Source organism: Lagenorhynchus albirostris, chromosome 14, assembly GCF_949774975.1.
Source record: "Lagenorhynchus albirostris chromosome 14, mLagAlb1.1, whole genome shotgun sequence".
NCBI lineage: Eukaryota > Metazoa > Chordata > Mammalia > Artiodactyla > Delphinidae > Lagenorhynchus > Lagenorhynchus albirostris.
This window is the reverse complement of record NC_083108.1, coordinates 16,733,250-16,760,604: the sequence shown is the minus strand read 5'-3', so window position 1 is coordinate 16,760,604 and position 27,355 is coordinate 16,733,250. Positions and strand designations below refer to the sequence as shown.

General features: G+C 45.1%; 1 protein-coding gene across 2 annotated transcripts in view; it reads right to left on the bottom strand.

Moving 5' to 3' along the window:
* Positions 1 to 27,355, bottom strand: part of ATP8B1 (ATPase phospholipid transporting 8B1) — a 113,403-nt gene that overhangs the window by 45,082 nt on the left and 40,966 nt on the right. For both annotated transcript variants that reach the window (XM_060121187.1, XM_060121189.1), the window contains exon 2: positions 16,688 to 16,890. In XM_060121187.1, the coding sequence (XP_059977170.1) occupies positions 16,688 to 16,868 (181 nt within the window). In that variant the 5' untranslated portion in view covers positions 16,869 to 16,890. The remainder of the gene's footprint in view (positions 1 to 16,687; positions 16,891 to 27,355) is intronic.

The window sequence follows — 27,355 nt, the reverse complement described above, 5'->3', positions numbered from 1 at the left end:
CACTGTTGTGGCCTCTCCCGCTGCGGAGCACAGGCTCCGGACGCGCAGGCTCAGTGGCCATGGCTCACAGGCCCAGTCGTTCCGCAGCACGTGGGATCCTCCCGGACTGGGGCACGAACCTGCGTCCCCTGAATCGGCAGGCAGACTCTCAACCACTGCACCACCAGGGAAGCCCCATATTTCATTTTTTAATGATTCACTTTCTAGACTTTTACTTCCAAGAAAGTACGTATAATACTGCAAAAGGAACAATTGCGGACTACTGAAGAAAGCAAATAATTAACCTTATGACTTTTTAAAAACCACTATACCATTATTGAAAATTTCTCTTGCATCATTTGGACTGCCATTCATTGGGTAATCATAACTGTTATGTCATGACAAATGGAAATGTTCTAAGCATCTTTTTAGCTTACATGCGATATTATCAAAAGGGAAAATTTAAATGGAACTACACGACAGCTCCTGAGGGCTGTTAGAATGTGTGCAATCAGAACATTTCTTTTCGACTGAAAAAGGAGATCGAAATGAAAGTAGGTTAAAAAAAGATATTTTATAGGGTAATCTTGAATCCATTCTATTTTATGGTAACTTGCAAATTTTTAAAGGTTTAATTTGGCTCCCAGATGACTTGTAACACATCCCTGGTCACGAGTGTTCTAGAATACCTCTGAGAACTGCCGTTCAAAAATTCAGGAAGGTTGAGAAGAAAAACAGACAAGATTCCTCGAGAAGGGAGAAAAGACCAATGAGAAGGGATAAAAATCAATCTCAGAAATACTCAAGAGGAAAGAATAAGCTGCCTGTTAATGAGTTGGATTCTTCGTCCCCCTTGTGGCCCTTTAAATTTGCTTCATAATTAAGTCCTCCAGCCAGTGGTTCCTGTCTCAGCACAACCCCCTCATTCCCCAGCCCAGTTTGAATTGGATGCCTCAGATAGAGGGTAGTATCTGACCTCAAGTAGGGGCAGTGAAGGGTCTGCTAGAAATGACCTTGGTCTCTTAATTTTACAGTTTGAATAACACGTTGGGGAGCTTGGAGAAAGTAACTAGTGTCTTTGTCTACAATATACTGAGCTTAACCACAGAAGCATTTGTAGTTAATTTCAGAAACCTGATTGCAGTCAAGTAATCAATAACCCTATTTCTAACAAGGTTCCTTGTTTGGCCTAATTCAGACAAATCAGCAGGCAAAGAAATTGGTTCCTTTTCCTGATAATTTCCTGAGTTTGACGCTAATTGCTTGAGGAATATTTCAATCAGAGACCATAAAGTAAGTGAAACGTGTTCTGTGGTCAAATACACAGCAGCCTACACAGCAAAACACAGCAGCCTACATCCCTCCCTTGGATATGCAATAGACCCACTGGTGTATTAAAGGCTCTGAGAAGTCCTGTAGTAAAGAAACATTTAATTTTATTTAATTTAAGCTTTTCAAAATTAATGTGACCACAGGCACATTTTTAACATCACAGAACGCCTATTAATATGGATTGAGAAATGCTGTGCTAAAGCACATGCCTTTAGGAAAGGTAGCAAAATGACACTTGGAAATCTGTGGTTTTGATCAAACATTTACTAGGTACCCAATTAAAACAGAGAACCTTACCGGACACTTGGACCACAAGGCTAATTTATAGAAAAAGTAGGAACCTTGACCCATTTTCTAGAATGGAAATATTGACCAAGAAAAGAGAAGAAGTAATACACTAACCAGCAAAAAATTCACCTTCACCATATGACCCTTTGGTTAAAAGATAGAGAGAAATCAGCTAACAAAGGTTGTGCCTGATAAAATCATCAATGCATGTTGCATTTACCATCAGCCAGCTGTGGCTCAAAAATCATCTGGTAAACGTGTATTTAATGTATGCAAATATGGCTACATGATGTTGGGTGCTCCCAGGGTCACCAAGTCCTTTGATCATCACCATCCAGCAAAGAAAGTCAGCTTCGCCTGGCCTCTCATCCTCTCACAGCTGATTCTGAACTCTTGATTTATAGACAACTCTGCAACCAAAAAGTTGCATTGGTTGGTACAAGCTGCAGCAAACTAGCAGAGTTAAACAATCAAAAGTTTAGTGTCAGAAAAGAAAAAGACAAACAACCCAAGTGAGAAATGGGTAAGGGACAAATAGACCATTCATACACAGGGAAATTCAATGGCTCTTAAATACATGAAAAGATACTCAAGTTCATCAAAAAAGAAGTACAATTCTTCAGTTACGTGCCCATTTTTATCCTATAATGGCAAAATAAACAGGCCCTCTTAGGTGGTCTCTGCGGAGAGCAATTTGGCCATATCTATCAAACTTTAACACAGACACACGCACTGAGTGAGTGTATATACACTCTTGGATAAAGAAACAACATATCTCAGGGCTATTCAATGCATCCCGGTTTATCAGAAAGATTAGAAACAACCTAAATACCACCAAGAGCAGCTGGCTAAACCCCCACACAGTGACAGCCTACGTGGTCTGCAAAAAAGAATGAGGTACCTTGATGTGTACTGATATCTTCAAATTACACTAAGTGATAAAAGCAGGGAGTATCTACCATGCTTTGAGTGATGTGACATACAGGATGAAGGCACACTAGGAACGCATGCATGCACACACACTTGCACACATGTGATCACGTGTATGCGTATCTGTGGGTATATAAGGGCTTATGTTTGTAAGTGTTCTTTGCGCAAGGAGTGTGTGTTTATCTCCGGAAGGACATACGAGGAATTGGTAACAGCAGCTTCTTTCTGGGAAAGGAAACTGCACGGCTGAGACACAGAAGAGGCAGGGAGGGAGACTTCATTTTCATCCTGTACCCTTTTATCATCAGCTCTATGTGCATGTGTTACCTTTGGAAAAAAATAGGTTTGCAGTTCAATTCCCTCCCTTTATAGGTTTACATATAAATCAAATACGTAAGTTGCTTGACTTTCTTATGGTCATTATGCCATTATGTTTAATATTTTTAAAAAATATTATTCTAAAGGCAGTGGGATGGTGGGTGGGAATAAATCAAGAGAAGACAGGAAAAGAAGGAAACCTATGCAGTCACAGGTAAAAACCACATCTACATTCAACAATGAGTAAATATTAAAAATATCTCAGAATAAAGCCACACACACACACACACACACACACACACAAATACATACTGTATTCCATTCCAAATCATTCCAAGTGTCTGATTCCATTTATACACAAAGTTTGAAAACATGTAAAACTAAACTGCAGTGTTTAGGGATATATATGTAGGTGGTAAAACCATAAAGGAAATCAAGGGAGTTATTACGATAAAAATGAGGATGGAGGTTACCTCTGAGGAGGGAGCAGGAAGGGGTGGGCAGGACAGACTCGGGTGGGGCTTCAGGGGCCCCAGCAAGTTCCTGTGCTGGACCTGGGTGGTACTTACACATGTGCTCACTTAATAATGATCTGTTAAACTATGTATTTGTTTTCTATGCACTTTTCAGTATTTCAAAATACAGGAAAAGTAGATCAAAAAAGAGGCAAGAATAAAAGTAGTAACAGGGCTTCCCTGGTGGCGCAGTGGTTGGGAGTTCGCCTGCCGATGCAGGGGACACGGGTTCGTGCCCCGGTCCGGGAGGATCCCCCGTGCCGCGGAGCGGCTGGGCCCGTGAGCCATGGCCGCTGAGCCTGCGCATCTGGAGCCTGTGCTCCACAACGGGAGAGGCCACAACAGTGAGAGGCCCGCGTACCGCAAAAAAAAAAAAAAAAAGTAGTGACAGAAGGGAACTAGCCCAGGATGCTGACAACGGCCAGAACTGAGAACAGGTGAATGAGAGGAACAATGACCCAACAGCGAGCCAGGCCAAGTTCTCCTGGGGGCTCTGGTTGGACATGACCTGGAGGGAGTCAAGTTGGAGGTGGAAGCAGATGGTATTGAGAAAAGTGTGTCCTGTCCACACCCAGCCCTGCTGCCAGGAGGGGCTCTACCTCTCTCAGGTCACGAATGCATATCGGTCACTGAGCTATATATGCGCTGGGTCCTTCCATTCTAAACTGGGTCCAGAACCATCAACAGGCCACAAGGGGTAGAACAGAAGGTGAGATTTAACAAATCATGAGATCAACCCTGCCTGGGAAAGTAAAGTTCCTCCCCCTGGTCTCTTGGGATTCTGGTCTTCCTAGATTAGGCTCTACCGCTATGTACACTCACAGTCTCTAGAACATAGAGATGGAGAAAACACAGGTCAGCTGTAACCATGACTTGTAGCAGTGGTTCACAGAGTGAGGGTTCCAGACCAGTGGCAGCAGCATCACCTGAGAACTTGTGAAAAATGCCAGTTCTCAGGCACTACCGCAGAACTGTCATATCAGAACTTCCAGGCATGGGCCCAACAAAGTGTTTTCACAAGCCTCCCCCGGTGATCCGCACACACACTCAAGTTTGAGAACCACTAATTTAAAATAAGGTAGAACTAGGGGTGAGCAGATGCAAACTATTACATATAGAAGGGATAAACAACAGGGTCCTACTGTATAGCACAGGGAACTATATTCAGTATCCTGAGATAAGCCATCATGGAAAAGAATACAAAAAAGTATATATATACATACACACACACACATACACACACGTATGTATGTGTAACCGAGTCACTGTTGTACAGCAGAAATTAACACAACACTGTAAATCAACTATACTTCAATTAAAAAAAAAAGAAAAAGCAAAATAAGGTAGAACTAGAGCTCATTTCAATGGAAACCATCTCTCCATCAGACACAATCCCTACCTTGAGGAGCCCACTGTCTCTCCATGGTAGGCGGGAGAGATACCTAAACACATACAGGAGTGAAGACAATGTATAATGTGGAAGAAAATGTAAGGAAAGAGGAAGCCCTTGGCAGGACAGGAATTCTAAGCAGCAGCAGTGAATCCGGCCAGGCTATGGTAGCGTCAAGAGGTACCTTTTTGGAAGAGGTACCTCTTGAGTGGACTCTTAAAAGCTACCCCCAAATCATGCCTGTACAGCGAGAGGAGAGGGGCGAAGGGCATTCCAGGCATAAATACAACCGCAGTGGCCAAAGCACAAAGGCAGAAAACAGCCGGGCCTGGGTTCATATGTGAAGAGCTGGTGTCAGGGGACCACAGGAAGGACAGGAGATGAGCTGAGAGCCAGTGGATTGAGTGGGCCTGGTATGGCAAGCAGAGGGCAGGGGACATCCACCGGGGGCTTCAGGATGGGAGTGGCACGGCCAGACCGTGGTTTGCCCGGGTCACAGTAGGAGCAGTGCACAGGATACCTTTGAAGGGAAGAAGTCTAAAGGCAGAAGACAACTTCAGTCATGGAAGGGAGAGTTGATGAGAGCCTGACCCAGGGCTAAGGGGACAGAAATGGGGAGAAGACAGATTCAAGAGCTATAGGACAGCTGACTGAATGGGGGCAAGAAAGAACGGGGAATAAAAATGAAATCAGGAGAAAGACAAACAGCATATGATATCACTTCAATGTGGAATCTAAAAAAATGATACAAATGAACTTATTTACTAGACAGAAGTAGACTCATAGACATAGAGACAAACCTGTGGTTATCAAAGGGGAAATGTGAGGGAGGGATAAATTGGGAATTTGGGATTAGCAGATACACACTACTATATATAAAATAGATAACCAACAAGGACCAACTGTATAGCACAGGGAACCATATTCAATACCTTGTATTATAATAACTTATAATGGAAAAGAATCTGAAAAATAATATGTATACATATATATCGGAATCACTTTGCTGTATGGCTGAAACACTGTAGATCAACTATATACTTCAATAAAAATATATATAAATTAAAAAAAAAATAAGAAAAAAGTGACCCCAGGATCCTACTTTGGGTGACTGGATGAACAGAGGTGCCACAGATGAGCTAGAGAACTTAAGAGGTATCCATCTAGTTGGGGAGACAATGCATTTTCAGATCTGGTGAACTGAAGACCCCCATAGGACACAAGGGTGGAAACGTCCATCCAGGAGCTGTAGAAACCAAGCTGGAACTCCAGGCTGAGGTTCAGGTCAAAGACACAGATTTGAAGGTCCTCAACACTCAGACGTTAGTTGAAATCATGAGAGTGAATGGATTACACAGGAAGGGAGTATGGAGGCAGAACAGGAGGGGCAAGTGGCGAGCTGCCCGGTAAGAAAGGGCATAGATGCCCAATGATTTGGTGATCACAAAACCACACTGGTGACCTGACTGAAATACATTTCTTCTGGATGAGAGACTAAAGGGGAGTTGGGCTCATCAGGAGGTGTTTTTTAGGAGGGGGAGACTGAAGGGGCCAGGAGAGAGGGCGTTAGGAAACAGGAAGAGAGGGGATGGCTGATGGTAGGGGAGCATAGAGCAGGCGGGATGGCTTCAAGGTGAGGGGCAGAGAAGGATAAGCGAGGGTTTGAACAGCTTTGAGTTTCTTGACTTACGAAGCACCCTCCGGAGAGCGGTGACAGTTTGAAAAGCTTTTGAGAAAATGGGAAAGGCACGAAGTATGGGCAGGTAAGAGGCTAGAGTCGAGATTTTATCGAGTTTATCTGCTTGACTGTGTGGTGTTTGTAGCATTCAGCTCTGTTGCTCCCCATTCCCACCACCAAGTAAAAGAAAAAAAGAAACTCAAAAACTGATAGACTGAAGGCAAAGCAAAAGGCCAAATGCTGCTGTTTGCTTGTGGAAAGAAAAGAAAAAACACACAACTTCACTCTTGTTCACACTTGCTACTCAAGGTGTGGACCAGGTGTATCACCTGACATCCAGTTAGAAATGCACAATTTCAGGCCATGCTCCAGACCTGGCACCAGAAGGGCATTTTCACAAGATCCCCAATGAATTCCTATGCACCTTGAAATGGGATGAGCTGCTCTTGATTCTACTGGAATCCGGGCTTTTATCCAGATGCTCAGGGCTCCACCCCCAGGGATTTTTGCATTAGCCTGGGGTGAACCCAGCAAAGGTCTCAGGTGACCCTAATCTGCAGGCAAGGCTGCTATCCACTGTTCAAGAGCAGCACTTCCCAGCCTTTCTCCTGCCTCCATCACGTCCATCTGAGGGTGACAAACCCTCCTTACAGCACACCTTGTCACTGAAGCAATACACTGCAGGGTATGAGCAAGGTAGGACTTTAGATTTTAAAATAAATGCCCCTCTCCTCATTGAAATCTTTATTCTCATGGTGCTTTCCAAACTTGAATGTGCCTACTAATCACCTGGGGTCTTTGTTAATAGATTCTGATTGGCTGATCTGGGAAGAGCCCAAGGTTCTACATTTAATCAGAACCCTCGTGAGGCCAACTGGTAGACCTTGCTTGAAGAGCAGGTGCACTAGTGGATTAGATGGACTATTCTGTAATGTGAGGTTGAACCTGGTGGAATTCTCCCCTTGCCTCACTCCAGACCTACTGTATCAGCGCCTCCAGGGGCTGGGTCCAGGCACCTATGGAGTTTTAAAAGCTCCCCATGTGATTCTAATGCATCAGCAGGATTAAAACCCCCTAGAGTTAGGGACTTCCCTGGTGGCACAGTGGTTAAGAATCCGCCTGCCAATGCAGGGGACGTGGGTTCAATCCCTGGTCCGGGAAGATCCCACATGACGCGGAGCAACTAAGCCCGTGTGCCACAGTTACTGAGCCTGTGCTCTAGAGCCCGCGAGCCACAACTACTGAGCCCACGTGCCACAACTACTGAAGCCCGCGTGCCTAGAGCCCGTGCTCCGCAACAAGAGAAGCCACCGCAATGAGAAGCCCGCGCACCGCAACAAAGAGGAGCCCCCACTCGCCACAACTAGAGAAAGCCCATGCGTAGCAACGAAGACCCAACGCAGCCAAAAATAATAAATAAATTTATATATATGTTTTAAAAAACCCTAGTTAGTGTCCTCCTAAGGTGACTTCTATCATTAAACACCTACTTTAGAGACTCAGGTTCCAAAGTGGCACCAGGAAAGCAATAGCTGAGTTGGGTGTCCATGAGCAAAAGAGCTTCTCACTTGAGGTTCAGTCATAAATGACATTGCTCAAAGCAAGTTCTATGAAGTGAGACAACGCAGTCTCAACACCCGCTCCGTCATTACAAATCACTCAGCCAGGAACACCCCACACAGCCTTTCGTTTACAAGCCACCAGTTCCTGTGGTGTTCTTAAGGCTGCTGTAGTGGAAGGAAGTTTATGGCTGATTAGAGAAAGAAAATAAGCAGCCAAGGTAGAATCTCCACATGGGGTGTGGGTCAAAAATTCCAAATGCGTCAAATTAAGTGGAAAACAGAGCTCCTCAGCATGTTTCCTGGATTCCCTAGGATTTCCGTATTTTAATGGACTAGCTTAATCTGTTTTTTGATTCCAGATAAAAATTCACGGATGCTCTAAAGATCAACACCCTTAATTCTGTATTTTTATCTGAAGATATCACTTGCACCAGCGATCTAGCTGCCCTTGTTTTGTTGATGCCACATCTGGTCCGAATGTATGCTCTAAGAGAGAACCTCCTCTCTGTGTTCTGATGCTCTTGTGGTGATATCTTTAAGCCTTAACGATTAAACATTCCACCTTAAATACTGTCGACCAATGATCATTTCGCCCCTGAACAGGATTTTGATCAATGAAACTCTGAGTTGGAGAAGATTTTTTAAACAAATGCAGTTTTATATTTTCAAGCACAGAGAGCCACCCAACCCCGTCAAGAAGACAGGTCTTTGCGGGTGGGCTCTCAAGGAGAGAGAGGTGCGTGCCTAGCCTGCCAGCTGCTTGCAGGCATGTGCTTCAGAGGTGCCTAGAAGTGGTCCTGCAAGTGGTTCAGCATCTCCTGCACAATCTTCCTCACAGTATTATTTGGCTTTCAACAAAAAACAAAAAGATAAATGACACTAAAGCCTCTGTCTGAATCATCTCCAATTCCAAAGCTGTAGAATCAGAATTATTCAGTTCTCCTGGACATCAGTCGCATGTCTTTGCTAACTTCACAAGCACAGACGGTATGCAAACTGGGCAAATGTGTACTCCAGGAGCCCAGGGTCGGGGGCGGGGGGTGCCTGTATGCTTATGGAGGGGCTCCTCTCCTAAAACTGAACTCACCTCTCCCTAAGAATAACCAGTCTGGGAACTAAAGTTCAGCGCTATTACCGCACGCTTAGGAATTTAAAATTCTAACGGTTCCCAGGGACGATGCTGCACCATTCTTGGTCATTTCTTACTTCATCCTATATTTCTAAGCTGCCAGCTACCCAGCAACACAAGTGGAATTCCTACAAATATCCAAAACTGGTCAAGTTCAAAACAACCACCCTCTCCTTGACCTACAAGGGGCTCCCCCCACCACTACTTATCCCCACAAACAGCTCTGTTATTCACTGAGGCAGAAGGCACCTTCTAAAGGCAGCTGCAACAGTATCTCCAATCCTGCAACGTGACCTTGTTACCCCTCCATCAAGAAGACGTGTCTCATTTCCTTTCTTGAATCAAGGCTGGCCTCAGTGACTCTTCCGTAACCAAGAGCAGGTAGCACAAGGGATGCTGCATGAATTCTGTGACCAGCTTCTACTCTGATGTCTTGGGACACTGGTTCTCCAGATGGTCCCTCTAGAATGCTCCCATGGTAGCCCAGCGTTATGCTGGGAGAAGCCCAGGCACGTGGAGGTGCTCCCACTGAAAGACCCAGTTGAGCCTTTGAGTTACCAGCTCAGATGCCAGACATAGGAGTAAAGAAGCTTCCAGATGATTCCAGGCCCCAGTCACCTCAGCTGTTCATCTCCATAGCTGAGGGCCCAGATATCTTAGAGCAGAAACAAGTCGTCTCTGCTGTGTCCTATCTGAATTCCTGACTCACAGAATCTGTGAACATTGTGAAATGGTCATTTTATGCCAGTAAGTTGAGATTGTGTTTTATGTAGCAATAGATAACTGGAATATCCACTGGGTGTAGGGCGGGGTGGTGGGCAGCTAAGCCAGAAATTATTCCTCAGGCATCCTTTGCCCTTGACCCTCCCATCTAATGGGATTTGTGAATGTCAAATCCCTAACATATGTCATGATCTGTTCCCTTCTCTGCATCCTGGCCATCTTGGTTTTGATCCTCACTTAGATTATTATCTACTCCCTTCTCCCCACTGCTGCCAATGTAGGATTTCTAAACAAATGTATGTACCCAGTGTATATTTATTGAGTGTCTATTACGTGCTCTGATGGAACAGATATGGCCTCAATTCTCATGAAGCCAACCGTCTACTGGGGAAGCTTCATCCCTACTTCACACAGTCATCCAAGGACATAATCATTAATGCCCGCAGGGTGTGAAGGAAAGTGCAAGGGGCTCTGAGACCAGACAACAGGGGTCTGCTCCAGGCTGGGGGTCAGAGAAGGCTTCTTTAAGGAAGTGATGCCTATATCAAGCCCTGAAGGGTGAGAAGGAGATGGCCACAGAGAAGGGGGCTGCTCTGGTCGTGGGGAAGAGTGGATGGAAAGTCGTGGAGGAGGCAAAGACTTGCTTGAACCAGGGACTGAGCGTAGAACAGGGTGAATGGGACGTGTGAATAAGCCTGCAAGTTGCAGGCAGCCAGCCAGCTAGCTCGGCCGGGAGAGGAAGATGGGGCCCAATCACATGGGCCTGAGCCGCCAAGGAAAGGAGATGGAATCAGATCCCAGTGCAGTGCCGTATTTTGCCACCATGGAGATCGGACTGAGAGGAGGAAACACAGCTACGGAGCAGCTGTGGTGGGAGGAGACCGCTGCTACACTCTCAGCTGTGTTCCTTTCAGCCTGAACTGCTGGCATGGCTCCCTGAGGCCCTCAGGAAAGAGGCCAAACTCTTCAGCACGGCCACTGCCCCACTCCATCACTGAGCTCCAAGAATCACTCGAAGTTCCCTGAACTCTCAGCCCCTTGGAGCTTTCCTTCATGCTGCGTCGGCCTGGTAGGCCCTGCCCCTGAGACCACAGGGACCAATTTGCCTCTCACACTTATTCAGGACTCAGCGCAGGTGTCCTCACCTCCAGGAAGCCTTCCTTGACCAGGGAAGGCCTCTGAAGCGCTCACCTGGTTCCCTATTCATATCTCTGTTGAAGCCTCCGATGCTGTCAGTCACCAACGCCCGCCAAGCCTCTATGACAAATGCCCCCCACGCCTGCTGCCCTGACACCAGCTCAGAATAAGACAGATTGGACCTTGGGTCCTTGGAGCACTTACAGCTTTAGCTGGAAGATGGGTAATGTACAATCAGCATAAAATAGAAACCAGTCGTTTCTAAGTTACAATGTGATGGGTGCTGAAATGGACGGGAGTGAGATTACTAGTCCTCTGCTCAGAACATCTTCGTTCCCCCAGGCTGCAGTCCAGCTCCTCCCCGTGCCACAGGCATGCCACCCTCCCTCCTGCCACAGAGCCTCTGGATGCGGTCCCCTACTCGAGAGGCTCCTTCCTCTCCCCGCCCCTAATTAACTCTTCTTCATCTGTCACTTGACAGCATGGGCATGCCTTTCCACAAGGAAGCTTTCCCTGACCCCCATCCAGGGCAGACTCTTTCGTCACAGCTCTTGGAGCTGAACCACAGGTCAATCCATTAAAAGACCAAGTCACTGCATGAGCGAGACATTTTTTGCAAACTTTAGCTTTGTTCCTGTCGCTCTGTGTGTGCGTGGGTGGACTTTTCCATAACTACAGCTCTCTGTCTTCTCTGTATGAAGACTCTTATGCCTTGCCCCCGCCCCCCCGCAGGTGTGCTGAACTATCGGAGACCCAGTCTAAGGTTTTATCTGAGAACCCACTGGAGCCTAGGAAAGCCTGAGGGTGGGGTCAGCATAACTGCCCACAGATTTGCAAAAAAAAAGAGAAGGCTGGAGAAGCCTGTACTAACAGGAAAGGTTTATAAGACGGCAGAGGCAGGGATGACACTGAATCACCAGAACTCTCCTTAAATATGTGGGCAAACTCATTGCTGGGAAATTAACTGTTCTTCAGCCCATCCATCTCTCCTCTCCATCCATCCACCCATTCACTCTGCGTAGATGTGGGGATGGAAGGATCCAACAAAATGAGTGACTCAGCAGCTTCAGCCTGGGAGGTGGTCCAGGGGAATCTGAATATCCCAAAAGGAAGTGGAAGGGTCAAGAAGAAGATTTGACGATGCAAAGATGAGAGAGGAGATGACGGGTGGGGGTGATAACAGCTAATATTTATAGAGTATTTACTGCATGCCTGAAACTGTTCTCATTCCTTTACATTTGTTTTCTGACTTAATCCTCACAACCACCCAATGAAGTAGGTACTCATATCATGTCCATTTTACAGATGGGGACACTGAGGTAGAGAGAGAGGAAGTCCTTTCCTCAAGGTTACACAGCTAGAAAGTGGTGACGCCAAGGCTGAAATCCACACAGCCCGTGCCCAGCATCCTCCCTCTTCACCACCGTGCACACTGCCTCTCGGGGTCATGTACAGAGATGCGGTACATGAAGTGGAGTAAAGGGGATTCGCTTGCCAAAGGCAGGCCTGTAGACAGAGAACAAAGGATGACCTGGAATGGGAACATTTTAAGGGTGGAAGGAAGAGTAGCCAGAGGAAGGAGAAACAGGAGGAGTACTGAGACGAGAAGGTGTCATCACCTGCCAGGGAGGCCAGCGTATACTGAAGGAGAGACTTTCAAAAAGGTCAAGCGCTTCAGAGCAAACAGAGGTAGGAAGAGAATGGTTGACAAAAAGCTCACTGGACTTGGCACTGGGGTTCTTGGTGATCTTTAAGACAATGTGTCCCACAGGGAGGTGGGGCAGCCCACAGAGGGGAAGGACCGGGGGAACGGGTGGATGTGATGGTAGAGAAATGGGTTTTCAGAAGCTTGGGCATGAGAACAGGAGACAGGACAGCAGCCAGAGGCAGAAAGCAGGATTCAGGTAAGAGTTTGCTGTAGGACAAGCGGTGAGTGTATTTGTAAACCAGCCAGCGCGGAAAGAGGGGAGAGTTAACTGACAGAGCAACGCTGCCAACAAGGTAGGACACAGCTTTCTCATTCCATCCGCAGGCTCCCAAGAGCGAGCCAGGGCGCACTAACGCAGAGCACTTATTGACTCCCAGGGACTTCGTCTCTAAGCTGGTTCCCGACTGGCACAGAACTACCCAGGGAGTTGACCCGGGGACACCAGGACGGTGGAGGGCTAAGCTGCACAAACAAACCAGAAAAGCACCTAGAGTCAAGGAATTCTAGAGTCAAGGAGTTTTAGGAACCTGTGGCTAAATAAAATTAAACTGGCTTCTTTAAAGCCTAAACTTCCTTGCATCATTTTCTGCTAATGGACAACCTTAAACTCCAATTAAAGGATCAAGAATTCTGAGTTTCTGGTCTCAGGGACCACAGAACCTTTGTGTCTGGGAACGTCTGGCAGAACTACTGTTTCTCAGAACACATTCTGGGATATACCGTTCTTGTGTGTTCAGGAAATGAGAATGTTCATTCCATCAGATGGAAACATCCCCACTCGTTTTTGTCACCAGTTGCTCAAAGGAAACCAAGGGTAAAGGGACTTTAGTAAAATCTGTGGGCTTCTTTCTTCCTTCACGGCACATTCTAACAGCAGGCTTACACCCGCTCTCGATTCTCACAGCACACAAGAAACGTCCTTCCACTGAAAAGCACTTGCAATGGTCTCTCAAAACACTGGCTTACTAAAGCTCAGTGGGGCTAAATCATCTTTAAAAAAAAAGAAAACCAATTTTCTGCACTAAGATATGGTTAAAGGACTTCCCTGGTGGTGCAGTGGTTAAGAATCGGCTTGCCAATGTAGAAGATGCGGGTTCGAGCCCTGGTCTGGGGAGATACCACATGCCGTGGAGCAACTAAGCCTGCGCGCCGCAACTACTGAAGCCCGGGCGCCTAGAGCCCATGCTCCGCAACAAGAGAAGCCACCGCAATGAGAAGTCCGTGCACTGTAACGAAGACCCAATGCAGCGCCCCCCGCCAAAAAAAAAAGATACGGCTAAAAAAATGAACATGGTTCACACATTTTTAGACATTGCTCTGCTGTAATAGGCCTGGGTCCCCAGTGTCACTCAACTGGATGGTACTTCGCAGAGTGACTCACGCTCCAGTGCTCTAAAGAAGTGAATTCTTTGAAGAAAACTGTCCTTCACGTAAAATGTCAAGACAGACAGATTATAGTTAAAAAGGAAAGTCAGAGTGACACTGACCTTCACTGGGAAAATGCCCAAGTTAGAATATGGGAGAAAAATTAAAAGAGGGGAAGACGGATGCAGAGAAAGAAGGGAGGAAGGGGTGAGGGGGGGAGAGGAAGCAGAGCGGCCGTAAGGGACACAGGGCAGACGAGGGAACGGAAGTAAAGAGGACTAGCACTTAATAAATGCCCCCTCTGTGTTTGGAAAGGGCACACAGAGGTGTTAGAACAATAATATGTTTTTGGAATTCCCGGGCAATCCAGGGGTTACGACTCGGCACTTTCACTGCTGGGGCCTGGGTTCAATTCCTGGCCGGAGAACTAAGATTCCGCAAGCCGCGCAGCAAGGCCAAAAAGAAGTTAATAATAATGATAATAATTTTTTTTTTTTTCCAGTACGCGGGCCTCTCACTGTCGTGGCCTCTCTCGTTGCGGAGCACAGGCTCTGGATGCGCAGGCTCAGTGGCCATGGCTCACGGGCCCAGCCGCTCCGCGGCACGTGGGATCTTCCCGGACTGGGGCACGAACCCGTGTCCCCTGCATTGGCAAGCGGACTCTCAACCGCTGTGCCACCAGGGAAGCCCGATAATAATGTTTTTTAAAGTCACAGGCAAAGTCACTTGACAAGGGTTTTTGAAAACCACCAAATTCCCCTAGAAATATAAACCACCACTGGAAAAGACTGAAGAAGTCCGAGCTCCCTCAATGCCTGTGCTCTGGGGGTAGAAATCTACAAGAAACATGACCTGTGAACTGAACAATCAGAAAGTGCCCAGGGCAGCAGCATGTGAAGGCAGAGGTGGAAAAAAACAGAGGTGAGAGTTCCCGCCCACTACGTGCCCCTCTGACATTTCTGAAGGCATCCAACCCCATCCCTTGGCCTTGTCCCGGACCACACATCTGATAACATGGACGCAAGCACCAACAGCAAAGTTCACCCCTAGAGAACTGCAGTGTCAGCTCATCAGATACCCACACGTGGTAGAGATATGAAACTCAGAAGCACGGTGGGAGAAGGAATGAGGAAGAAACACATTATTACTATTTCGGCGATCAGCTAGAACTCCCCGTGCTAACTCATCAGGCTACTTCAGCCTGAACAATATCCAGTCTGGACATGTTATGACAGACGCCACATTCCTGTTCAGATTGGCAGTGATGCCATTGCACGGTAGCTCCATTATCGTGACTGTAGTGCCTTCTGCGTCAAGGCAGAAAGCACTTATACTCAATAGCTGAAAATTACAGCCAGAAATCCACAGTAAGATCTGATAATTCTAAATGTTTGATATGGAAAGCTGAGGATGGGAAAACAATAGACTTGAGACAGTGGCCTTCCCAGGTTTTGAAGCCTGCGGTGGCAGGGGGCCCTTGTGGTACATGCACGTCGCCACACAGAAGAGCAGAAGACAGGCACCATCTGACCAGAGAGCAGGAAGAATCATTACATAAGTAGGATTTCGTGCTTTGTCACTTTTTCTACAGGTGAAACCTGTTGGGGGAAAAAAAAACCAGCTTAACAGGCAGCAGAATCCTGGAGGGAGAGACGGGCAGGGAGTGACATAAGGAAAGCAGGCTTCTGGCAGGCCTGGAAGGGCAGATCGGCAATGACAGAGGCTCTGGGGAAACCAGATAAAACCAGAGGTTATTCTGATTGAGGCTGGGGAGAGGTGTATGTGGAGAGTCAGAAATAGAACAATTTCCTGGAGATTTCTGTGAATGGGAAACTGAAGTTATTTAGCTGGAATGCAAGGGACCGTGGAGGAAAACATTTTCAACCTGAAATCTGAAGCAGATCTGGGGTCTAAGGAGAAAAGGATCAGCTTCCTCATGGAGCAAAGGAAAAAAGAACACCCATGTTTGCCGGGGTGGGAGAACCAGCAGGGAATGAAACAGAAAAGCCACAAGGGAAAAAGGAAAATCATGCAAGTCAGCTACGTTCTATTACCCTAAATGACAGACTGTCTATGGCCATTTTCAAGAAACATCAGTAATGCTGAGTAGTTTTGACAGAGACTGTATGACTCACGAAGCCTGAAATATTTACTACCTGGCCCCTGACAGAAAACGTTTGCCAATCCGTGGTCTAGAACCTGCCTTGAAGCTGCCCTGATTCTAGGCAGGGAGCACAGTCTGCTGCATCACAGGCTACTTGTGGCGAGCGGAGACCCATATTTTTTTTTTTTTAACTGGAGAGTCAAAACCCTTTTATATTCACAAATGACTGAACCAAAGGTATGGTGACTCCAAGGTTCTTGGGTGTGGTAACAAGCAAATTCTTCCACACTCAGCTTCCTTCTAAATGTATAGGCACGAAGCAAGACCTTCTATTTTCTCTGCAGAACTTGTCAGCTACGGTCCACCAGCCCTACCACCCCGAGGACAATGTGTACTTTTCCAAGCGCTTCAAGTTTCATCTGAAGCTAAGAGAAGGAAGATGCCTCCTGGACCATCTGTCCTTTGCACCTGTTGCCACTGCCCTTGTGAGGACGGACAAGTACCTCATTGCCAGGTCCCGGCGTGTTACCTTTTTTGAATGGCTCCCGGTTTTCCTCTGCTTCTCTGTTAACTCGATTCTGCTCTGGTTCCACCGCAGGCCCCTGGTCTTCAAGTTCATCTTCTGTTTCATCATCACTGTAAGGGACCACTTCGTCATTAGGCTGAGAATCCTCCTCAAATGTCGTTTCTGAGTCTCTTTCTGTATTCATTCTGCTGGCAAATTGGAACTACCTGGTTTAAAAGAAAGGGAAACCAGAGTGAAACATGGCTCATACCCAGTTTTTGGTTGAATTCTGCCTGCATTCGGTTACAACGCTTTTTTTTTTTTTTTTTTTTTTGCGGTATGCGGGCCTCTCAGTGTCGTGGCCTCTCCCGTTGCGGACCACAGGCTCCGGACACGCAGGCTCAGCGGCATGGCTCACGGGCCCAGCCGCTCCGCAGCACGTGGGATCCTCCCGGACCGGGACACGAACCTGTGTCCCCTGCATCGGCAGGCGGACTCTCAACCACTGTGCCACCAGGGAAGCCCCGGTTACAACGCTTTTAACAGAACCTGACTTACTAACATGGAAATATGCCTGAATAATGATCCCAAAGTTCAAATTATCATGCAAATAACAACAAAACCATTCATTATTGATTAAATGCTTGGGTGAGAATTTACAACTGTAATGTAGCTGCAAACTTTCTTTTTTTAAGGGTATACAGGCTTTAAGGTTGTGTTTCAAATCGTGGGTCTCTACCCAGCAAAATTAATTTAATTGGTTCACAACCAACATTAAAATAAAGTGAAACAGATTTTAAAATATCAGAGTACAGCACGCATAAAAAGAGTTAGTACTGTTTGGGGGACAGTTTTACAAAACAGACACACATATACATTTATTTGCATTGTGGGTCTTAATGGAAATGAATTTCTTTTGGAAATTGTGGATTGCTGGCAAAGTTTGAAAACCACTGTCCTAAGATATCTGGTTTCTGCTAATGCTAATATTCTGAGCTTTTCCTCTGTGATGCATTTAAATACAAGCTTAGGTCCTCAAACTTTACTAATGACTTCTTGAAAGCACATCCTAGCCTCCTGCCTAACTGCCACCACCCACTCCCTATATTTAAAATTTGTTGTTTGTGTATACACCACTGTATAAAGTGACACTTTATAAGTGCCAAGTACAACCTCAGTTATATTTATATTAGGAAAATATTTACACTAATACCCCAGGCTTTGTGAGGACAGACATACAGCCTGGCATTATTTACATAAGCTTCATACCGACATGTACTCATTATCATTAATAAAGGCAGCTCACATTTATTTAGTGTTAACTGTGTGCGGGGCTCCGCATGAAATGCTTTATAAACATTGGCTCCTTCAAATGCCCTATACCACCCTAGTGAAGGTGGTATTGTTATTTGTACTCTATAGAGGAGAAAACCAAACCTTTGCAACGCTGGATAACTTGTACGATAATTACTGAAATTTTGAAGCAAGAGCAATTGCTTTCCAAGGAGACATCTTTTATATTCTACGTTTATGTTACAGTTCGTTAGATATTTTCATCAAGTGTTAGTTGCCTTGAGTGGAACCATTTCACTGGCTGCATGCTTTATACCCAATCTAGCATCATGAACATCTAAATTTTTATAACCATAGGTGTACATCCAGGAAATGTTCAAATACTTATGTGAGGAATTTGTCCAATATTATTTAAAACAAAACCCAGAAGCAACGTAGATATCCAGTGATTAGCAACTGTGTAAATAAATTGTGGCATCTTCACACAATGGGACAGCGCAAAACAATTTAGATCACGGTGGGACAAGTTTTTAATGACACTGCAAAAACCCAAACACATTTAGTAGAAAGGCAAGTTAACAATCCACATGTACAGAATAGTCCCAGTTCTTCGCAGACATTTATTCATTTCCCCAGATTTCAACAACTGCCGTGCGTGACTCTCAGTGAGATGATGCATGGAAAGGGCTCGATTTGGTATTTAGCCTAGAAAGTACTCAAACGTCAGTCGCTGTTATTGTTAACAATTATTTCCGTAATTAGAAAAACTGTGTTTTATAATAACAAATGGAACAGTGTGGGGAATCCATCCCTGTTGCCTTTTCCATCTCCAAAAATCACTTCTAAAATGCATCTGCCCCTCACTGGGAAGTAAAATATTAGACTATTACAAAACATGGTTATACTTAAGCACAGGCGTATTCACAGTTAAAACCTTTAGTTGCCAAGTAAAACATTTTTCCTCTCTCCCAATTTTCTGCGGGTTAGTAAATGACTATTTCTTGGGATTTTACATGTGTTTAATTGGCCCTACTTGTGGTTTTATGCTTTAGCTAATATTTTAATATAATCCTTAAAAAATTCCCAAACTCTCAAAGGCAGACTTTCACCAGAAATTTTTCAGAACAAACATAATAAAAGTGGTGACCATTTATTGAGCACCAACTATCTGTCAAGCAGGAAAACCCTGTGAGGGAGATGTTATCTACCCATCTTTCAGATAAGGAGACTGCGGCTCAGCTAGTAAGTGGCACAGTTAGTATCTAATCTCTTCATTACAGGGGCATAGAAAATATTGAAAAGTCTGAAAGCATCATAGAGAAAGTTTCTTTATTGTAGTACATATACACAACTAAATTTACCATTTTAACCATTTTTAAGTATCCAGGTCAGTGGCATTATGATCATTTTGTTATCATTATTGCCAAGCGTCTCCGTGCTTATTTCCCATGTTAAAGTTGGACACAGGGGGACTTCTCTGGTGGCAGTGGTTAAGAATCCACCTGCCAATGCAGGGGACATGGGTTCGAGCCCTGGTCCGGGAAGATCCCACATACCGTGGAGCAACTAAGCCCATGCGCCACAACTACTGAGCCTGCGCTCTAGAGCCCGTGAGCCACAACTACTGAGCCCACGCACCTAGAGCCCGTGCTCCGCAACAAGAGAAGCCACCGCAATGAGAAGCCCGCACACCACAACGAAGAGTAGCCCCTGCTCACTGCAGCTAGAGAAAGCCCACATGCAGCAACGAAGACCCAATGCACCCAAAAATAAATAAATAAAAATTTAAAAAATTGGATCCAGGGAATTCCCTGGTGGTCCAGTGGTTAGGACTCCATGCTCTCACTGCGGAGGGCCTGGGTTCAATCTCTGGTCAGGGAACTAAAATCCCACAAGCCACATGGTGCGGCCAAAACAAACAAACAAACAAATAAAAGATTAAAGATGGAATCCAGTCCGAATCCAGTCCTTCGAGGTTGAAGGAGGAGACAAACAAAAAGGAAGAGATTTACAACCACAAGCATGGGATTCAAAGAAAGCAAACCACTGCACAACCAAGCAACTCACCAGCCGAACACCTGCCACAGGCCAGATCTGGGCGGCTGACTTGGAAGGCTGGGTGGGGACCTCTAAGCTGAGCAGGAAGTTCTTTGCTGTAGGTACGTGAGTGTAATGCAGACACTCATGGAATAGTTTAGCTCTGCCATCTTAGGCTACCAAAGAAAAGTTAGCTAGAAATCATTTCTTGGAAGCCCTAGGTGACATAAAGCAGTTTTCCAGGTCTAAACCATGATCTCTGTAAAGCAGGCACTACACACATGGATTTGGAAACTTTGTAATGTCTCTTCCCATCACTCCAGCACGTCACAGACACCTGTGCATTTATTCAACCTCCACTGAGCACCTGCTCGGTGCAGACTGCTACCGGAGGCACTGGGAACCAAACCATCGTCCAAGTTATTGAGGGATACAGGTAAGTAAATTATGTGTGACAGCCCCAGGACACAGCAAGGCCTGTCATTTCTCCCCAGACACATTCCTCCAACCCATGTCTTCCTCACCGTCTCCACGGCCACCACCCTAATGCAGGCACCACCATCTCTCTCCTGAAATGCTGCAGGTGGAGTCTAACAGGACTTCCCACCGTCCACTTCCACCCGGCCACCAGAGTCATGCCACTCTCCTGCTTAGACCCTTCCTATGGGTTATGGACTGAACTGCCTCCCCCTAAAATTCAAAGATTGAAGCCCTAACCCTCAACGTGACTGTGTTTGAAGATAGGGCCTTTCAAGAGGTGACTGAGGTTAAATAATGTTATACGGGTGGGGTCCCAATCCGACGGGTCTCACGTCCTTATAAGAAGAGGATAAACCACCCAGGAGCTCTCTCTTTCTGCACGTGCACAGAGGAAAGGCCATATGCGGATGCTGCAAGATGGCGGCCAAGGAGAGAGGCCTCTCCAGAAACCACACAGGAGGCACTTTGGACTCTGTCCTTTGGAGACTTACAGTCTAGACAGGAGTCAGCAAATTGCAGCCTGAGGGCCAGATTTGGCCAACCGTCTGTTTTTGTAACTAAAGTTTTATTAGGACACATCCTTGCTCTTTCCTTTATGTACTGTTTATGGCTGATTTTGCACAACAGAAGAGTTGAATAGCTGTGATAGACACCGGATGGCTTCAGAGGCTAAAATATTTACCATCTGGCCCTTCACAGAAAAAAAGTCTGTTGACCCCTGAACTAAAAGAAAAGATAATAAGAGACAGCAACAAAAGAAGTGGTCAATATCAAATGCCCATGGTCACATAAAATCATCATTGACCCGGATAAATCATGCATGCTTTGGGAATGTGAAATAAACCACCAGGTGTAGTGGTGGGGAAATGGCCCTAAATCGTACAGTTGCCCTATTGATTGGGAATGGTACTATTTCAACTGCTGCATAGCTGTTTAACTAGAAAAGACACGCAATTCCAAACGCCTGAGGTAACAACACACCCGTTTCCTGTGAGGAAGCTGTGGTCACGCACCTGCCAATATCCAGTTCAATGCAGTATTTCATCATTAATCCATGTGCTTATAATCTCGACATTGGATATAAATGTGAATAAATATTAGAGCAAGGAAGCAAAAGATTTATCAGGATTTTTAAAAAGTCATCCATGTGATTTAGCATTCAAGGATTCTTCTGGTCACATGATCTTAGGAAAATGCCCTCAGCTCCTGGTCAGGCTGAAAAGCAGCGTGATTAATTGGAAAGAACATAGGTCTGGATTCAAACCACGGCTCTACCGTTCACCACTTTATTACCATTTTGGAAGCTCATTTTACTCATCTGTTAAAAAAAAGGGCGGAGGAGGAAGATGCCTTATTTCCCATCCTGCCTTCTGCAGTATTCAGCCCTCTTGGTCATAAACCACAGAAGACAGGAGGGGTAAACGGCAGGATTTCCAAATCTGAACCGCTAACGTCTATCACTTGCCATCTTTAGATAATTGGCTCTGAAATGCTTGTGAAGTGAATGAATTCATGAAATTCTCTGTTCCCTTTGTGGAGTAGGGGGTCTGAAGGAGAGAGAGGGAAACCCAGGCACAAAGAAATACCTTTCTGCCTTTGCAAGAAAACTCTGAAGTCAGAAGTAATGAAAGCACAAACTTTTGTTGCTATCACAAGGTTGCTAGATTCAAATGAAGGGAAAGGAGGAACGAAAACAGTTGAGTTCTGCCACTGCTAGGGTCTGATCTGTACACATAACACAACTCAGAGGCTGGGGAAGGCCAAGAGTCCCCGATCAATGATATCCCTGGGGTATAAACTGATTCATGTCCGGGATGACTCCAGCCTAAGCAGGAAGTAAGATTCACAATATTCATTTGTGTTCATTCTTCATCATCTTTTTTATGGCTCTTTAAAGTCCTCAGCAAGAAAGGGTATTTCTGAAATGGAATTTTCCTCATTTCATTTGCCTATTTTTATTATTATTATAGATAATACAAAGTATTTAACATATCTCACGATATAATAAATTTGTGTATTATATTTCTATATGCTCTATGCTATCTATGCATGTTTTAGTTATATGTTTCATACTAAATATAATAAATTACAACTCTGAGGGACTTCCCTAGTGGTCCAGTGGGTAAGAACCTGCCTTCCAATACAGGGGATGCAGGTTCAATCCCTGGTTGGGGAACTAAGATCCCACATGCCGCAGGGCAACGAAGCCCGCGTGCCACAACTAGAGAGCCCCCATGCTGCAACTACTGAGCCCATGCACTCTGGAGCCCACACACCACAATTAGAGAAGCCCACGTGCCACAACTACAGAGAAGCCTGAGTGCCGTGACAAAGACCCAGCACAGCCAAAAAATAAAAATAGATAAATAAATAAATTACAACTCTGGCAGGCAGAATCTAAGATGCCTCCAATGATCCCACCACCTGGTGTTCATGCTCTTGTATAATCCCCTCCTTGTGAGAATGGACTGGACATAATGCCTTGCTTTTTTTTTTTTTTAAACATCTTTATTGGAGTATAATTGCTTTACAATGGTGTGCTACTTTCTGCTTTATAACAAAGTGAATCAGCTATACATATATAATGCCTTGCTTTTAACCAACAGAATGGGGTGTCTTGTGCGTGATTGGATTATAAGAGGCTGTGACTTCCTTGTTGCCAGCCAGCTCTCGTCCCCTCACCCCTTCCTGGCTTTGATGAAGCAGCTATCCTACGGAGAGGCTCATATGGAAAGAAACTGAGTGCGCATCTGGCCAATAGCCAGCAAGCAACTGGGGTCCTCAGTCCAACAACCCTTAAGGAAATGAATTTTGTACACGTACAGCATCGTGACTATAGCTAACAATACTGTATTGTATAGTTGAAAGTTGCTAAGAGAGTAGATCTTAGAAGCTCTTATCACATGAAAAAAAAACTGTAACCATGTGAGATGATGGATATTAACTAAACTTACTGTAGTAATCATTTCACAATATATACATACATCAAATCATTCCGTTGTATACCTTAAACTAATGCAATGTTATAGGTCAATTATATCTCAAAAAACCAGAACAAATAAGCACATTTTTTGAATTTAAAAAAAAAGGAAAGGAATTTTGGCAACAACCACAGGAACCGGGAAGTGGATCCTTTCTCAGTCCAGCCTTCAGATGAGACCCCAGCCTGTGCTGACACCTTAACTGCAGGCTTGTGAGAGACCCTGAAGCAGAGGAATCAGTTAGGCAGTGGTCAGATTCCTGATCCACAGAAACTGTAAGACAACATACGTGTTGTTCTACGTTTTGGAGTAATTTGTTGTGCAGCAATAAATAACTAATACACGTATCATTAATCACAAATAATAAGAATTCTATGGTAAGGCACCTAATATGGCTGGTATTATTTCCAAGTAATTCCAAAGAAGAGTCCCATCCAAGAGGCAGCAGACATCTCTATTATCCTAGTCAGTCCAGACACACGCCACACACTGTTTGGAATCTGCTCAACACTCTTTTTTTTTTAATTAATTTTTTTATTGGAGTATAGTTGATTTACAATGTTGTGTTAGTTGCTCAATACTCTTGAGAGTAAAATCTGATAAGCTGGACAACCGTTGTAATTAGACCAAAAAAACTCATGAACCAACAGTAATAAAACCTACCTAAAGCAGCCGCATAGCACAGGGAGATCAGCTCGGTGCTTTGTGACCACCTAGAAGGGTGGGATAGGGAGGGTGGGAGGGAGGGAGACGCAAGAGGGAAGAGATATGGGAAGGGAGTATAACTGATTCACTTTGTTATAAAGCAGAAACTAACACACCATTGTAAAGCAATTATACTCCAATAAAGATGTAAAAAAAAAAAACCTACCTAAGATCTAGATTAAATTCAAACTTCATACTGTTCTAGAAACAATACAATTACTGTTCCTAGGACAAATGGGGTTCTAATTTTTATTTCCTCCCAAACTGAAGCCTAGAAAACCTAGAAGCCTGGGATAATTAACACAAAACTGAGGGACCATTAATATCACCGTTGTAGGGACAATTCAGCCAGGGCCTTTACTCATGATAGAAAAGCCTTCTCTGGGTCCACAGCTTTATCCTCTGTTCCTCTGAAAGTCCACCCAGAGCCCTTTGCCACAAAGGAAGACCGACCTCCAGTTCACATCACACACCTCTGACGGCTACCATTTAAAAAGGTGCAGGGGAAACCTCAAAACTTTGACCTCTCGAGAAGGGCGGTTTTTTTCATTCTCCTGATAAAACTTAAAGGATTTCTTCGTGATACTGTCATCCCAACTCTGTCATGGGCTCCCCAGCATATCCTAGTAATGATGACTGCTTCCTGTTACCACGAGGTTGCCCCTTACCGTTCACTCCTAAGTATTTTCACATACATCCTCTCTCACAATTGTCGTGGAATTATTCTGAGACAGGTGGCCAGGTGCTATCATTGCCATTTACCAATGAGAAAACTAAGGTGGTTAAGGAACCCTCCCAAGGTTATTTAGCTCCTAAGCGGTAACATAGATTGGATGCAGGCCCCCTTACCGCATCCCCGGCTCTGTGCTAGGTGTGGTGCAGTACACGCACTGGGGCTTCAGAGTGGATTCAGGCTCCACCCAGGAAGCATCAGAGCTCACTCCCCGACTGCAAGTGGCAAGTGCTGTCCTTGTCTACAGACCAACTTAGAGCCTCCTAGGTCACAAGAAAAACGTAAGCAAAGGAAATGGAGAACGTGACAAACTAAAGCCAACTCTGGGGTCTACAGACAGGTCTCTCCTTCACGGATGAGTTGTAAAATTTTAAAAGCTTCTCCCTTGGGCTTCCCTGGTGGCGCAGTGGTTGAGAGTCTGCCTGCCGATGCAGGGGACACGGGTTCGTGTCCCGGTCCGGGAGGATCCCACATGCCGCGGAGCGGCTGGTCCCGTGAGCCATGGCCGCTGAGCCTGTGCGTCCGGAGCCTGTGCTCCGCAACGGAAGAGGCCACAACAGTGAGAGGCCCGCGTATCGCAAAAAAAAAAAAAAAAGCTTCTCCCTTTATGTCACATTAGAGTGTATGGAAATTAATAATCATTTCCTAGCTGTTAGGAGCTGGGCAATGTGTGTGGGAATCACAGAGGGGAGCAAGAACTCTGCATGGATGGGAGAGACATTTTCAGGAATGAGGAACAGGTAGAGTGAAAACAGCGGCAGGAAAGTAAATATAAGGCACCTGCCCGGCTGAAAGATTTAGGGGGGATTGGGGCAGAGCTCATGAGAGGCTGGTTGGAGTCATCTTCCCCCGCCTACGAGGACCTGACAAGGCTTTATTCCAGGCAGTGGACAGAGCACTGAACGTATCTGCAAGGAGAGACATCCGATCTGCCCGCTGCTGCAGCAGGATGAATCTGATAGCGGAGGGAGTGTGGGTGGCCAGGAAGGTGAGAGCCAGGCAGGGAGACCATCCAGGGGTCACAGTGGACACTGAGAATCTCCCAGGCATGCCTGTCACCGGTAAAGCCAAGCAGTTCGGCCCTATTACCTTTGTGGCCACATTCAGCAACAGCGCTCAGCGTGTGAACGTAGCCGCTGCCAGAAGGAACACAGGCCCGAAACAGGGTGGTGGCAGCTAGAAAAATGTGTTTCAAATTAAGATTGGGTGGGGCTGCCATTCTTTTGTCTGGAAAACTAAGAAAAATAAACAGAAGACTAGAATGGATTCCTGTAGGATAATAATGCCAGAATTCCCCACAGGTTGACTTTGGAGCAGAGCTTCAATCCACCGTGTGTTTTGATCATAAATACTGCAAGTTACCAGGAGAAAAACATTGTTATTTTTACATTCAGGCGTCATCCTTACTTGTTAGGGACAAAGGTCCCATTTTACCTCATTACTATTGCCTCTGTGATTAGGTTTTTCACTTCTATTCGTGCTTAAATAATATAAAATCATTGGGGCTTTATATTTGACAGTTGCCTGGAAGCCAAACCTCCAAGGGAAATAAAAAGTTAGTCTGTCGAGTTGAATTCATTTTAATGTTTGAAGAGTCACCGGCCTATTGATGGATGGATGCAATTAACAGAAAGGTTACACTACAGGGTATAGGAATCAGCAGAATCTTGCAGAACTGAATATAAATCTTAAACTTTTCATTCTACAAAGAGACAATGTGTATTCCCCATTCAGATTCAATAGGAACTGCTTGTTTGAATAAAAGGATAGAAAAAGGTCTGATGTAACAAGTAAATGGGAACAAACACACAGGAAAAGATTACTCTTGCTAGCAATCAAAGAGGGGCAAACTGATGAAAACGTAAGACACCATTTTATGCCTATTAAGTTAACAATATTCAATGACTACATCTAGTGCTGGGCAGTTGTAAAGCTGAGTGAATTCCCTCTCTCTCTCTCTCTCTCACACACACACACACACACACACACACACACTCACACACACACACACAGGCCTCCTGCTGCTGACATTGAAATTGGTACATTCCAATGGAAAACAATATAGCAACACTTTATGTCCCAATAACACTAAAGATATTTATAACATGTGACCCAATAATCTCATTTATAGAAACATTTCCAACAGAAACAATTCAACAAGTAAAAGAACTCTATTCACAGAAAAATTCTGGATTGTTGTCGTCAGCTATATAAAGCAGGAATAGAAACCATCTGAAAGTCCATCAGGATAATGGTTTTATAAATTATTATCTTAGAGGATCCATTAAAAATGACAGTACTAGAAACATAGGAAATGCTTTAAATACAACATTAAATTGGGGGAAACACAGAAATCATAATTGTGTCCTATTACTGCAGCTTTGTAAATAACACATACATGTGTATTTTGGAAAAGGATTTTTGCTCTGGAAGAAGAAACCCACTGTATGTTTTTCTTCTAAA